The sequence below is a fragment of the Diaphorina citri genome, unplaced genomic scaffold, assembly GCF_000475195.1.
Source record: "Diaphorina citri unplaced genomic scaffold, Diaci psyllid genome assembly version 1.1 scaffold1512, whole genome shotgun sequence".
NCBI lineage: Eukaryota > Metazoa > Arthropoda > Insecta > Hemiptera > Psyllidae > Diaphorina > Diaphorina citri.
In genome coordinates this window covers 46,589-63,191 of record NW_007378938.1, presented here as the reverse complement: position 1 = coordinate 63,191, position 16,603 = coordinate 46,589, and the positions used below count along the sequence as shown (strand labels likewise).

General features: G+C 35.6%; 1 protein-coding gene across 1 annotated transcript in view; it reads right to left on the bottom strand.

The window, feature by feature from the left end:
* Positions 1 to 306: 306 nt before the first annotated feature.
* Positions 307 to 16,603, bottom strand: part of LOC103516216 (neural cell adhesion molecule 2-like) — a gene marked incomplete at its 5' end in the record, with an annotated part of 61,401 nt that continues 45,104 nt past the window's right edge. The window contains one exon of the mRNA XM_026828679.1: positions 307 to 507. Coding sequence (XP_026684480.1) covers positions 307 to 507 — 201 coding nt within the window. The remainder of the gene's footprint in view (positions 508 to 16,603) is intronic.

The window sequence follows — 16,603 nt, the reverse complement described above, 5'->3', positions numbered from 1 at the left end:
GAGGGGTCCAATTCATGAAAAGAGTCAGTTTGGGTTCAAATATTTTCAAATTGAGGGAACTACAGGACCTTTTAAAGGCCTCGAAACTATGTATGTACTTAGCTACCTACAGATAGTAGTGTTAAGCATGTTATGGTTATGTCTGGCTTACATCAAAAGTACAGTTCGAGTATAATTTGGCAAGAACACATTTTTCCCCGACTGACTTCCTTCATGAATTGGGCATTAGGTATTTGAACTATCATCAGATGTCATCCAGAATCATTTTGTTCTCTCCTCATTCAGAGGTTTCCCTCAAGAACCATCCTAGAAGGAATAGCTAGCTCCAAGCCCGGTGAATGATGTCTTGGATACTGCACCCGCTGAGGAATAACTGACGCCCAACTTGGGACTCTGAGCTGGCTGTGGTTGAGGGGCGAACTGTTGTGGTTGGGAAGCAAACTGCTGAGGTTGAGGGGCAAACTGCTGTGGTTCAGAAGCGAACTGTTGTGGCTGAGCGGCGAAAGGCTGTGGTTGAGCGGAAAATGGTCGAGGTTGAATAGCGGACAAAAATAGCAACTGCGTTAAGTCTGACGTCACGAATCTTTGAACTTTTTCATTATAAAAATTGAATTTTCGACCTTTTACAATTGTTTTTTCGGAGTTTTGACCTCAGATTTGGATTTTTCCCAACTTTTTACATAGGAATCGACCATTTATTTATTATTTTTACCCATTTGCAACTCCTCCATTAGTTCTCTTTCTTTCTCTCTATCCTCCTCTCTCCCTCTCTTTCATTATTTCTCTTTACACTCTATACTATACCTATTCTTTTCCCCTCTCTTTTCCTCACCTTATCTCTCTCTCTCTCTCTCTCTCTCTCCTTCCCCTCTCTCTATCAAAATAGGTCATCAGATTGACAAGTTTGAAATGGTGTGTGGGTGCACTCATCACTGCACCCAGGGAGTAGGGTGCAGAGGTTATGTCGCTTGTCAGAGATCCTCTCTCATTCCGAGAGGATGTTGTCGTTGATATCTATGACAGCATCAATCATTATATCATACCAATATCTACCATTATGTCTGCCTGACTAGATGTACGAGTAATCGACATCCAACGTAGCTTAACTTCCCTTACCAACTTAGATCCCAATATTATTATTCTCAGTTTCTCGCGAATTTTTTTCCCAAAATTTTCCCTGTACTTTGACGCTTGTACCCTATTTATGAACAAAATACTGACTCTCCAATTCAAAAAGCAGTGAAGTATCAATTCCAAACATCTGATATCTGATTGGCCAAAATTAACTTCAGTCTGACTTGAGAGCGAGAAATTTTATTCATAATGTGGTATGGTTTTCCTCATTTGCTAGCCATATTTGACCTACTGGCCAAGAATATCCAGAAAAACATGCCCCAACATCAGGGAGCACCATGCAGATTGGCGATGTCCTTCTAAGGGTATAGGTGGTATGTGGGCAAACAAGGGACTTTACAAAATAATCCATTCTATTATTATTATTCTTTTTCTTTTATAATTATTATTTATTGTAATTTTGTAAATATGCAATATTGTAGATAATTATTTTGTATTAATTATTTTGTACGTACATGAGAAGAATAATAATATCTACATAATTATAATAATAAATTATAGTTTAAACTATTCTAGTCAGACTAGGCCAGGAGATCGCGGGTTCGAGTCCTGGTCCCGTTTCTGATATCTGATTGGCCAAAATTAACTTCAGTCTGACTTGAGAGCGAGAAATTTTATTCATAATGTGGTATGGTTTTCCTCATTTGCTGGCCATATTTGACCTACTGGCCAAGAATATCCAGAAAAACATCCCCCAACCCTAACATCAGGGAGCACCATGCAGATTGGCGATGTCCTTCTAAGGGTATAGGTGGTATGTGGGCAAACAAGGGACTTTTAATTAGTGAACTACTTGCTAAACCAGCTAAAGTGTACCACTGGGCTGGTTTGCAAACTATAGGTTGATCAGAAAGTTCTCGGTGAACCCAAATGTCTGACCTATGATACCGGGTGACACAGAACTCTTGTGGGTGGTTAACTTATGGATCTGATTTTAGGAGCTTTTTGAGATCCATCATTTATTGCACGATCAGGTTGACAACATCTTAAAAATGGACTTTCGAGGTTCCTTTTTGGCATCTTATTTCGAATCTTCATTTTTCAATCTTGACTCGTTCTTATTCTCCTCCTTGTTCTTGTTCTTGTTCAATTAGTGAACTACTTGCTAAACCAGCTAAAGTGTACCACTGGGCTGGTTTGCAAACTATAGGTTGATCAGAAAGTTCTCGGTGAACCTAAATGTCTGACCTATGATACCGGGTGACACAGAACTCTTGTGGGTGGTTAACTTATGGGTCTGATTTTAGGAGCTTTTTGAGATCCATCATTTATTGCACAATCAGGTTGACAACATCTTAAAAATGAACTTTCGAGGTTCCTTTTTGGCATCTTATTTCGAATCTTCATTTTTCAATCTTGACTTGTTCTTATTCTCCTACTTGTTCTTGTTCTTCTTCATCTTCTCTTTATTTGAAGCTTTTATCAAACCAAATCTACATTTACCTCCATACACATAAATATGCACATATAAAAGATAGAATAATGCTTGTACTCCCATGTAAGCTTCATTGTGAAACATTTTCTATTCTCCACAAAGTGCAACCATTGAACCATTTCCATTTCGAAATCAACCAAACCAAATATCTAAATTTGGTGTTGCCTACACAAGAAGAAAAAACATTGAAAAAGAAAAAAAAGTACCTACCCAATGCAAATTCAAAGCGAACCAAAATGGTAACATGACAACTTGAAATGGATTGGGATAACTTTCCTTCCTATAGGATAAGGAAAGTAAAAAGAGAGCGATATAATAAAGGAGGATGAAGGAAAAGGAGAGAAGGAAAGAGGATCAAATAGAGCCGTAAAAGAAATTGGGAGAGAGAGAAAAAAATGTGGAGGAAGAGAAGAGAATTCCTATCATAAAAAAGAAGAAGAAAAAAATGTAGGCATAATGTAACGTAAATTTAGACTGAAAATCTGAATACAAACAAAATACCTACTTATGTGTATCCGGTAGGTAGATGGTATACATCGTTGTATCTTATTTTATATAAAAAAAGAGCCTCTTCCACTTTTAGAAAGGCGAAAGGCTGATTAAAAGTTTTAAAAGAAAAGCGAAATTTCTCTGTGGAGGGTAGGAGGATTTTTTGATAACGATTTTCCAAGATATACAAAAATTGAAATTTATTCTGTACAATATTACTTATGGTGCTTCCATTCTTTGGAGTTTTGTGGTTTGTGGGGAGCCTCTACTAGATTTACTTACTGCTTTACTAGATTTGTGTAGCTATAATCAGATTTGATTTCATCCATGATGGTTAAAAAATTCCAAAGGGTGCAAGATTTTGGTCGATCTTTTCTGTGGCCAAAGAAAAACCAAATATTAGTATCTAGTTCTGTCCCTTCTATTTTAATTTTGTTTAGTTTGAGATAATGGTCAAGTACGATATCATACATATTTCTAGACATGGTCTTCCCTTGACCTAATTGAAATTTATTCTGTACAATATTACTTATGCTGCTTCCATTCTTTGGAGTTTTTTTTGGTTTGTGGGGAGCCTCTACTAGATTTACTTACTACCTTACTAGATTTGTGTACCTATAATCAGATTTGATTTCATGCATGGTTAAAAAATTCTCAAGGGGCCAAGATTTTGGTCGACCTTTTCTGTGGGCAAAGAGAAACCAAAGATTAATATCTAGTTCTATCCCTTCTATTTTATTCATCATGCAATGCTCTACAAAAATTTAAGAGGGATGTGGATGGTGAAAATAAATAGAATTGGCGGCAAAATAAAGAAAAAAAAATAATAATACGAAACCCTTTTTTATCTTCAAACTCAAGAGCCCAAAAAGCATACGAAAAATCAGAAAATTTGTGCCCTAAATTTTGAAAAATTAAGGACGAAGGAAAGAGGTGGAAAATATCCAGGCTGATAAAAAAGTGCCTCCTTAGAAATATCCTAAGCTTACATTTCTCCATTCCAAACATTATCAGAATAAAAAATATTGCGTCAATACATTTCATTATATTTATCCTGCATCCTCTCTCACACTTTATTTTTTTTACACAATAGATTTCCTTCCAATCCAGGCTTGACGTTGGAAACCCCCCCCCCACACACACACAAAGTTACTTTTGTGAATAATATATCTCTTTGAATCTTATGGTGAAATATTGGGGAAACAAGAATTGGAGACACCTAATTATTCACGAAGATAATACACGAGTTCTTGTGAAAATCCTTCCAATAGTAATCAATGAAATTCAAAAACTACAAAGCCCAATCTTCGTCTTTAGGTTCTCCTTGAAAATTTAATATAAAAGCATTTGAACATCATTTCAACTGTGACACTGTTGTCTGAGAAGAATGCTGTGTTGTTTTGGCAACGCAAACTTTGGACAGCCCGTCAATAACTTTTATTGGTTGTTTTTCTTTAGGTATAACGCTATAGTTATTTTTACATTCTATCACAATAAGTATAGTTAAGATATACTTTGTAATGAAAAGTATCTAAATTGCGCCTAATGAGTGTAAGTTTTTACAGTTTTTACTGTAGTTTTTTATCGATCAAATCCGGTTATTAGTCGATCGATTGACTACTGACCTTCACTCCGGATGTCTCGACTTAATCTCCTATCTGCACTCATGGGTGACGCAATAGCCTCAACTAGTCTGCTCTGATCACCCATCGTATAGTCACCCCTAATGAGTGTAAGTTTTTATAGTTTTTACTGTAGTTTTTTATCGATCAAATCCGGTTATTAGTCGATCGATTGACTACTGACCTTCAATCCGGATGTCTCGTGTTGCTCTCCTATCTGCACTTATGGGTGACGCAATGGCCTCAACTAGTCTGCTCTGATCACCCATCGTATAGTCACCCATGGTATATGCTATAGTAAGGATTGGAGCATCAGGTTTCTCGTGACGATATTGGAGCAAGGTCGGACCGGATTAAACGTGCGTTTTGGTCAGGGTGGCTCGTGTTATTCAGACTTTGGTGGGAAACAAAAAAGTTATAATCCAAAACCTATTTAATATGAAATCATTTGAACATCATTTCAACTGTGACACTGTTGTCTGAGAAGAATGCTGTGTTGTTCTGGCAACCCAAACTTTGGACAGCCCGTCAATAACTTTTATTGGTTGTTTCTCTCTAGGTATAACGCTATAGTTATTTTTACATTCTATCACAAAAAACGTGCGTTTTGGTCAGGGTGGCTCGTGTTATTCAGACTTTGGTGGGAAACAAAAAAGTTATAATCCAAAACCTATTTAATATATAAACGTGCGTTTTGGTCAGGGTGGCTCGTGTTATTCAGACTTTGGTGGGAAACAAAAAAGTTATAATCCAAAACCTATTTAATATAATCCGCCCCGGGCGGGAATCGAACCCGCGGCCTAGCGCTTACAAGGCAGACGCACTACCAACTAAGCTAACTAGGCTGGCAGGTATAACGCTATAGTTATTTTTACATTCTATCACAATAAGTATAGTGAAGATATACTTTGTAATGAGCAAGTATTGAAATCGGTCCAATTTTCGAACATCGAGAAATGGGTGGAAATATCCGTTTTCGGCTTTTAGGGTCACCTGATTCCAAAAAGTTGTCTTTAGCTCATAAGTCCTCTCTTGTCTTCCTTCTCCTATCCTGTCTTCCTTCGCTTTTGGGACGATAAGACCTTAGCACTTACAGTTCCCTCTATCAAACATCTTTGAAAAAAGTGCATCTTTTTACCAGAAAATGTCACGAGCCGCACCATACATACATAAAGCATTGACCGTTACAACATCGTCACTATGGCAAATATTGTAATTTTATTCAACTAAAATCACTAAAGTACCTTGCTATAGGTGTCAATAGTTTGCATCGAACCGAGGCCCTTCTGTTTCAGCAAGTACCTACGTTACCACTGGTCTAACCGTGCCCCCTAATCGTAGTATGACTGTCAAGACAGTCTCTGAATGAAGCATACTAATATGGGATGATGCCATTCATAGCGACATACTTGTGGTCTAGTCAAATATAGGGTAATAATAGGTTAGAACGTAACACAATGTGTTATGTGTTACATATTAGTTAATATTTTGTCATAGGACTGTTAAGCAGGTGAGGCTTCATCGCCCCCATGAAAATCTCCATCGCCCCCAAGGGGGCGATATCGCCCAGGTTGGGAAACACTGGGTTAGAACGTAACACAATGTGTTATGTGTTACATATTAGTTAATATTTTGTCATAGGACTGCTAAGCAGGTGAAATATTTGGTCTCATATTCATATTCCATAGTGATTCCATTATGCATTGCATCAATGTGTTGGAATTACCTATCTTATTGAATAACAAAACAGTGTTGGATAACCAGACTAATAATATGTGTCAGTATCTGTCTCAATATCAAGTAAAGTGAATATTAATTCTTGCGACAAGTTGAAGAATATGTCTCAAGTTGAAGAATATGTCTATGAAGAATATGCGACAAGTTGAAGAATATGTCTCTGGCCTTAAAGACTTTTTGAACAAACGAAGCGAGGTTCTCAGACTAATAATATGTGTCAGTATCTGTCTCAATATCAAGTAAAGTGAATATTAATTCTTGCGACAAGTTGAAGAATATGTCTCCGGCCTTAAAGACTTTTTGAACAAACGAAGTGAGGTTCTGATAGCCAATAGAGACATCATAAATAACCCCAAGTTTGTCGCAATACCTTCTGAAACATCAATGACAACAAACTAACCATAGATAATAAGTTATAAAAGCCAAGAAAATGACTTTTATTTTCAGATAAAGAAAAATGTTACAATTTTACAACAACGAAAAATCAGAGAGAGAAAATCAGATCTTTTTTTTTTAGAAATGTTAATTTGTAACAGCTGTTATATAGGGTGGCGCAAACACCGGCCTTAAAGACTTTTTGAACAAACGAAGTGAGGTTCCGATAGCCAATAGAGACATCATAAATAACCCCAAGTTGGTCGCAATACCTTCTGAAACATCAATGACACCAAACTAACCATAGATAATAACAAAATAACCTTAGTATTAGTACCCTAAGAAACTATAAACGAGGGTAAATGATTTCACAGAAAATTCGTGCATCCCAAGAGTTTTTATGACAAATCTGGTTAGTTCGATTAGCATTTTCTAGGCTAACTTGGTCGAGGACTAATGTACGAGTATTCAAAGTGATATGAACGTTGGCAGTCGGTGTCTTTTTTGCGTAATTTTCTTCTCTTCCCAGGAATTCATCTTTTGGAGTAACGTGTTGTCCACAAATGAAGTAAGTCAAAAACTTGTAGAGAATTGAAACATGAAGATGAACAGTGTAGTCCAACTGCTAGCAAACATTCTGCTACACCCTATACTTCCACGTCCACTATGACCAGCAGGTAATCTAGTCTAGATTCTAGTTGATATTGATATCAGACGAATAGCCAGACATGATGGGAATATTAGATCTAATAATATATCACTTTGATAACATAATCACAACAGCAATGTAGTCTCACATAAGTCATCACGCCAATTAGGTTGTTGACAAATGTGTGACAGTAAATGATAGATAGATGTCAGAGAGTACATAATTGTTAGACAAGATTGACAAATACATTGACCCTCGTCTTGCCAGGATTGTCAACAAGAATAAAAATATTGTAGACAAAAGTAAAACAAATTATGATAAAGAATTGTACAAATTATCAGAAGATTTGGAACCTATATTGGAAGCTTTAACAGACGGGACTACCGTTCCAATGTTGTGGGTCATTATATTGATGCAAAAACAGTATTATCAAAACTGCATGTTGGGCCAAAAAGTCAAATACATTGACCCTCGTCTTGCCAGGATTGTCAACAAGAATAAAAATATTGTAGACAAAAGTAAAACAAATTATGATAAAGAATTGAACAAATTATCAGAAGATTTGGAAGAACCTATATTGGAAGCTTTAACAGAAGGGACTACCGTTCCAATGTTGTGGGTCATTATATTGATGCAAAAACAGTATTGTCAAAACTGCATGTTGGGCCAAAAAGGACTTTACTTCCAACTGTTTATCTCTGACACTGGTAATCACTGTAACAGACACATCTACACAAGAAAACTCCAAAAAGTTACATTTATTTAAAATGGAGGACTTTTCTTATGAAATTCCTGTGTGCTGAGTCCTGAAGGTATTGGGGACTTTTGCACCCAAAATGGACTGGCATAAAGTTTGCATTAAATGTGTCCCCGGCAGTTATAAATTATAAAACAATTAAGTCGTATTTCTACATGATTGATAAAATAATGAGAACTTAAGCATAACAATTAACAAGGTAACCAATTAGCTGTTAATTAATTGCAAGCTATCAGAAGGTAGGTATATTTTAACAACAGGTATATAAGTAAGCTGTAAGCTTGTGGCTTACTGTAAGATCGTGGATAATGATGAAAAACAATTAAGTCGTATTTCCACATGATTGATAAAATAATGAGAACTTAAGCATAACAATTAACAAGGTAACCAATTAGCTGTTAATTTATAATTGCAAGCTATCAGAAAGTAGGTATATTTTAACAACAGGTATCAGTAAGCTGTAAGCTTGTGGCTTACTGTAAGATCGTGGATAATAATGAATACCTATGATGACAAAGAATTCACAATACAACTATGGGTTGTTATGCCCCTAGGGGAGTAATTATGGGTGATAGTCAATGTTGTGGAAATAATTATAATGCTGTGTGTCCCAGGGCAAATAAATGCATTTCTCAATTGAAAGCTGAAAGTGATGGGAAAAAAACATCATGGAGATAGATACTTCCAACTGTTTATCTCTGACACTGGTAATCACTGTGACAGACACATCTACACAAGAAAACTCCAAAAAGTTACATTTATTTAAATGGAGGACTTTTCTTATGAAATTCCTGTGTGCTGAGTCCTGAAGGTATGGGGGACTTTTGCACCCAAAATGGACTGACATAGAGTTTGCATTAAATGTGTCCCCGGCAGTTATAAATTACCTATAAAACAATTAAGTCGTATTTCCACATGATTGATAAAATAATGAGAACTTAAGCATAACAATTAACAAGGTAACCAATTAGCTGTTAATTAATTCCAAGCTATCAGAAGGTAGGTATATTTTAACAGGTATATCAATAAGCTGTAAGCTTGTGGCTTACTGTAAGTAAGATCGTGGATAATGATGAATATGATGACAAAGAATTCACAATACAACTATGGGTTGTTGTGCCCCTAGGGGAGTAATTATGGGTGATAGTCAATGTTGTGGAAATGTAATGCTGTGTGTCCCAGGGCAAATAAATGCATTTCTCGATTGAAAGCTGAAAGTGATAGGAAAAAAAAAACATCATGGAGATAGAAAACGGGATTTTTTTCTTTCTTTTTTCCCTCCCAGCTCTTTTATTATAAAGAATGTGAAAATATTGAATGACTTCTGATGGAGATTGAGAATCGGGAGCACACCTCCCTAGATAACTAAAAATAATAAAAATAATAATAATACCTAATAGCAATAATAAAAATCATGTTATCTTTTATTCCTAGAAATAATGAAATAAATCATTATTATGAGATGCATTTTCATGACATTAAAAGGATTTAGTTTGCCCTTGGGATCAATTTAATTTGAAGAAAACATTTACTGATGAAATTTTCCAAAGAAATTCAATTTCAGCGTGGAAATGCAATAGCTAGGTATGTATTATACAAAATGTTTGAAATTTTGAAATTTCAAAATATGGGTGGAATTCAAGGAAGAATTTGCAAGTAAAATAAAAGAGTAGGTACCTACATACCTACCTACAAGATGTGTTTTATCAGATTTGCATACAATACCTAATACATACAAAAAATATGTGAACTAATTTTACCGAATCTAGGTCAATTTTAACCATCTAATTTGTGTTACTATGTAGTCTAGGATTTGACGTTGTACAATACTTAACATAAGTTTCATGTACAAAAAATATGATTATTATTATTATTAATATTATTTGAAATAAAACATTCAAACCGTTCTCCGAACCTCTGTAAACGAGAAAATGTCAACTTTTTCGATCTTTGTCTATTTTTTCAAACTGTAGCGCTTCGCGAGCCTCTATAAAAGAGAATTTTGAATTTCCGGACCTCTCTAAACGAGAAATTGTTCTAACTTGTTTAAATCTGTCGGTACATTTCATGAACGTGTCTACTTCACTATTCGACTCTACTAATAACCTCTATAAACGAGAAAAAGTTATATGAAACCTCTTTAAACGAGAAACCTCTTTAAACGAGAAAAATGACCTAGTCCCTTGGGTTCTCGTTTATCCAGGTTCGACTGTATGACTGTCAAGACAGACTCTGAATGAAGCATACTAATATGGGATGATGCCATTCATAGCGACATACTTGTGGTCTAGTCAAATATAGGGTAATAATAGGGATTCTTTTATAAATAATTATTCCGATAATAAAATTATTTGCATTTATTTTTCATAGATAATAACAAAATAACCTTAGTATTAGTACCCTAAGAAACTTAAACAAGGGTAAATGATTTCACAGAAAATTCGTGCATCCCAAGAGTTTTTATGACAAATCTGGTTAATTCCAGAACCTTTTGACGAGTAAAGCAAAGCTCAGGAATTCGATTAGCATTTTCTAGGCTAACGTGCTCGAGGACTGGTGTGCGAGTATTCAACGTGATATGTATGAACGTTGGCACTCGGTGTCTTTTTTGCGTAATTTTCTTCTCTTCCCAGGGATTCACCTTTTGGAGTAACGTGTTGTCCACAAATGAAGTAAGACAAAAACTTGTGGAGAATTGAAACATGAAGATGAACAGTGTGGTCCAACTGCTAGTAAACATTCTGCTACACATTATACTTCCACGTCCACTAGGACCAGCAGGTAATCTAGATTCTAGTTGATATTGATATCAGACGTCTAGATTCTAGTTGATATTGATATCAGACGAATAGCCAGACATGATGGGAATATTAGATCTAATAATACTAGTTACATACTAAAGCAGTGGCGTAGCGTGTATGTATGGCGTGTATGGCGGCCATACAACTCAAAAGTTCACTCTAATGCCCATAAATATTAATGCCATGTACTGTGATGGGACTTGGTAGACCTGTGCATGAGCCTTACAACGCCCTACACTTGAATTTAGACCACGCTACGCTACTGTACTAAAGTCTTCTAAAGTACGAGTATCTATAACTGATGAAGGTTCTTAAATACATAGGTCTCAAGTAAATTACCCCGAAGATCTTCATAATATTTTAACTTGACACCTTCTAACCTACATTAGGAAGGTCCAAGCTTAGACTAATTTAATTTATAGGTAAGTTTCCATTTATTGATTTTTCAGAACACAACTCTCTCATCAAATAAATTGTTAAATGGTATACCCATCCGTAAAAGCCGAAGTTCATTAAATATAATTTCAGTTTCATTCTCAGATAGTATGCTCATGTAAATTTCCAATATCATCATTATCTATGTACCTATGTAATCAATATTATGTATATATTAACAAAAATAAAAAATTAAAATAAACAATATGCTTGACTTTCCCAAATTCCATGTATCCTAGTCTAAAGTATGTTTAGGTAGCTGTGCGAATAGGTATTTAACTTTTTCTTTGACATGCCTTTAATTAATTCAGTTTTCATTAAGACAGGTAACAGGTAAAACGTAGAGAAAAAAAAAGTGAGAACTTAATAGAACAGCCATCCTTGAGGGAAAACTTAGGTAATACCACTATACATTAAATTCTAATATAGAAGTAGTAAAAAAAAAAATGCTACTATCTCAAAAAGTAGATTATAATTAAGTCTCCCTCTAACCTCCCCCTCTTTGGTGTTTGCCATTATAAAAGCATAGAACTTTAAAAGTCCCCTAATGCCTCAACCCACTTGTGTTGGAACTTTTAGTGAAAAATGAACCTAATAGGTTTTATACAGGGCCGAGACTTTCGACAACTGGTCAAGAAAAGAGTTGGAGAGAAATACTTATTTTTAAAACCCCCCCGCCCTTTAAAACCAAAAAAAAAAAAAAAAAAAAAAAAACAAAAACAAATGACATCCATAATCATGTAAAAAAATGAAATTCTTTAAAAAGTTAACCTTAAAATCTTGTGTTTGAAATTTTAAACATTTCTTGAAATTTTAAAAGTTTCTATTTATGATCAATTTATCACCCTGTTGACCCTGTATGCTCACATGTCACGTACAGACATGAAAACTTGGAACACCCTATATGCCCTGATTTTTCTCTCCAACCCACACCTTTGAAAATGACACATCTTAATACCTATGGGTGCCTTGCAAAAAATGCCACCTTGGAAAATGACATTTTATTATTATTATTTCTTCAAAATTTTCAACTTCCCCATCTTCCGCTCTTCGCGTCCTAATTTCTCCCTCTCCTTTCTGTCTCCTCCTTAAATTCTTTCTCATTCTCTTTTCTTCCTCATATTCTTCTTCTACCTTTCTTTTTCTTAATTTTCTCCTCTTTATTATTCCTCCTCCTTTTTATTTGCTTTCTCTCTTCCTTATTCCTGTTTCTCCTCCTCCTTTTCTTACTTCTTCTTACTCCTTCAACTCTGTCCTCGCTTTTGTTTTTCTCCATTTCCTCCGTTCTTTCCCTTTTCCTCCTCCTCCTCCTCCTCCATATTCTTTCTCATTCTCACTTATTAAATGTTATTTTTCTAATTCGCTTCTAAAATGTTCGTACTCATTAGTATACGAGTATACGAGAATTTTCACCGTACAAATGTTTCTCGTCTTATTTTTTTATTACTTTCCTTATCCTATAGGAAGGAAAGTAATGTAATCGGGTCAAAATTTCGATGGTCAGTTTTTAGTGCCAAACCACGTTTTGGGGTCCCTAGAGCCTAAATCCAAAGTTTCAGCCATTGGTCCGTGTGTGTGTCCGTGACAAAATATCTCGAGAACGGTAAGAGCTAGAGACTTGAAATTTGGTATGTAGATGTCAAATGTGACAAGGATGCGACACGAAACTTTTGGTCGAGATAGGTGCTGCGTTTGGCGGTATTTTGACCGCTTTTTGGCGGTTTTTGACCGTTTTTTGGCGGTTTTCAGCTATACCGACTAAACAGTTAGAGATATTGTAAAAGTTTGGCTATAAGAACAAGAATACCCAAAATAAGCATCATTCAATAGGATGAGGAAAGTCGTGTGATGTTCACACCAGATTTTTCACAAATGTCTTGGGTACATGCTTTGTGTTCTCTTTTATTTTCTTCGAATCCCATTTGTTCTCCTGATGAAGTCATTTCCTCCGATGCTATGTGCTTGACCTCAGATTTGGATTTTTCCCAACTTTTTACATAGGAATCGACCCTTTATTCATAATTTTTACCCATTTGCAACTCCTCCATTGTACCAAATGTCATCAAAATCAGACGAACAGTTTGAGAATTCTTTTGTAATCAAACAGACAAAACTAAAGTGAAAATGAAAACTGAGAACTCTCTTCTTTCGTAGACCATAGAGGTGGGACTTTATCCTAAACAGATAAGGTTCGTTCTCGGAACGGATGGCTTTCTTCCTATCCTGTGTTCCTTCTCTCTTTTCTTTTGGAACCATATGACCTTAGCAGTTACAGTTCCTCTTTCTTTATAGCTGTTTTTTCCACAATCACACAGTATAGGTAAGGTAGGTACTTCATAACTGGTAAAGTAGTTATTATACATAGCTTGATTGCCCATAATAATAGGGGCAATTGGCAATATATGCGGATTGGCTGACCGTTGATCTTAAATCGATTAACTTGGCTGTGAAACATAACTGCACATTATTCCAAAACTAGTTTGTCCACTTGAAAAATCTATAACTTCCAACTATCTGGATCTTGCAAATTCTCTATAGATCTTAAAAGTAATGGTAATGATATTCATTCAGATTTACTTAAGTATTAGGTACCTACATAATAGTAATGATTATAACTACATTATGGTATGGGGGTGTATTCACTTATTCAGCCTTGTGAGGATTTTTTTTTTTTTAGGTAAATTTATAAATTTATCAAGGTACGAGTAAATAAAGAAAGACGATAAATAAAAAAAAAAGGTAGGTGACGATTTCATGAACAATTTTACCAAATGTCATCAAAATCAGACGAACAGTTTGAGAATTCTTTTGTAATCGAACAGACAAAACTAAAGTGAAAACTGAGAACTCTCTTCTTTCGTAGACCATAGAGGTGGGATTTTATCCTAAACAGATAAGGTTCGTTCTCGGAACGGCTGGCTTTCTTCCTATCCTGTGTTCCTTCTCTTTATTCTTTTTTGGAACCATATGACCTTAGCAGTTACAGTTCCTCTTTCTTTATAGCTGTTTTTTCTACAATCACACAGTATAAGTAAGGTACTTCATAACTGGTAAATTAGTTATTATACATAGCATGATTGCCTATAATAATATGGACAATTGGCAATATATGCGGATTGGCTGATCGTTGATCTTAAATCGATTAACTTGGCTGCGACCAGCTTACCACACGCATTTCAACTGAACTAAGAAGAGTTCAAGACACAGAAAAAAGGTGATCTTGTCTAGATGACATCGTTACAAAGGTGCGTCCACAATAGAGTCTGAAGTTGATCGACTGGAACCGAAAGTAGGTCATATCAAAGGATTTTGGTGGAATGAAAAAGTACCTGTGTTTTATTTTCCTTATCATATTATAGGGAAATAGGAAGGAAAGTAACGTAATCGGATGAATCATCCGATGGTCAGTTTTTAGTTCCAAAACGCGATTTATTCAAAAGTGACCATAATATAGGCGCTGCGCTCTGCTTTGAATGTAAGCCAGGCCATTACTCGTAGATATACATACTAAGAAAGAATATGACTAATAACACAAGAAACAAGGTAAAATAATAATATCAATTTTATTATTAATTACCTATTGCTAGGTAAAATCTATTATGTCTAGCCACGAACAACACGATTTCAATACTTTGAACCTGGAAGCATAGTATTTTGCATTCAGCCTCTTCCATGAACTTTAAGATACTAAAGAGTTCAGTTCAGTGAACTGTAAACTCAGAAAAGGGAGCTTATGCGGCTTCCTGATAAGCTGATAACCTAAAAGCGTCCAAGAAAATACCCAATTTGTGGGGCCTCAAAAGCCTAAATGTGTTGGAAATTTTCGTACCGAAATCAAAATTTGATTAAATCATTAAATGTGATTAAATAGTTAGTTTGATTAATCATTTTTGTAATTCAAAAACAAAGTGGAAAAATCAAATTTTGTCGAAATCAGATAAACCGTTCGAAAATTGTACAAATACATTTTCAAACAAGCCCGATGCAGAAAATGTCGAGTTGAAACTTGGAACTCACCAACTCACTTTGTTTGTTGTTAAATTTATTACTATTCAATCTATTTATCCTTTTTCCGTCAACATTTACCTAGGTCTCAAAAAGTTCAGCTTCGTCTCAATTAAAAGTCGGTAAACGAAACAAGTATGTAGGTATACCTATAAAACACGGTGAATTCCATTAACAAAGAAGTTATGAAAAAACGAAAGACACAACCTAATGAAGAATTTATGGAAAAAGAAACGCAACAACTCACCTGAAAGCTGAACATGATGAAAGAAAAATGTCGAACAAATGTAACCTTTGGAAACAAACACAAACAACTAACTATTCAAAACCAGGTAAAAACAACACTCAACTTCGCGAACAATCAAGCGAATAAAAAAAAAAACCAACGGTGAAGTTGTCAGGTCGCACTATTATCGAAGATTGAATTCGGTGGAATTAAAATCCAAACCAGAAGGTAATGTAAGTCAAGGAAGTCAGAGTCAGAGGTGCTGGGGAGATCTGGATGGTAAGTAGTAAGAGTGTGGTAACTGATGAAGGACAGCACTGTGGAGGGGTGGCATATCTGTTGGCAAAATGGGATTTTTAGCTAAATTCCATTTAGGGGTATGAGCGATATTTTTGGGGCAAAGTCAGGACTTTGAATGAGGTTTGTGATTTTTACTCTTGATTGTGACAGGATTCTCCAAAAGGAGCTCTTCCACCCAACCACAGGTTTCGTCCAGGATCTACATATACAGGCTGTATTAGGTCAGGTTGTAGTTTCCTAGCTACCCGACCTTGATTTCAGGGTTCCAGTCACAGTACTTTCAACGAAGGGTCAGCCAGCCTAGTTAGCTTAGTTGGTAGTGCGTCTGCCTTGTAAGCGCTAGGCCACGGGTTCGATTCCCGCCCGAGGCGGATTTTATCCTGATGGGATAATGTTCGTTCTCGGAACGGCTGGCTTTCTCCTATCCTGTCTTCCTTCTCTCTTCGATTTCGGGACGATAAGACCATAGCAGTTACAGTTCCCTCTGTCAAACCTCTTAAAAAAAAAAAAACCTACGTCAATAGTTTGAAGAGACGCCCGGCATAAATCAACACGGAACAGAGTTTTGATGTTTTACTGATTTTTTTTTTTTTTTTTTTTTTTTTTTTTTTTTTTTATTTTATGTTAAAATTTTTTTT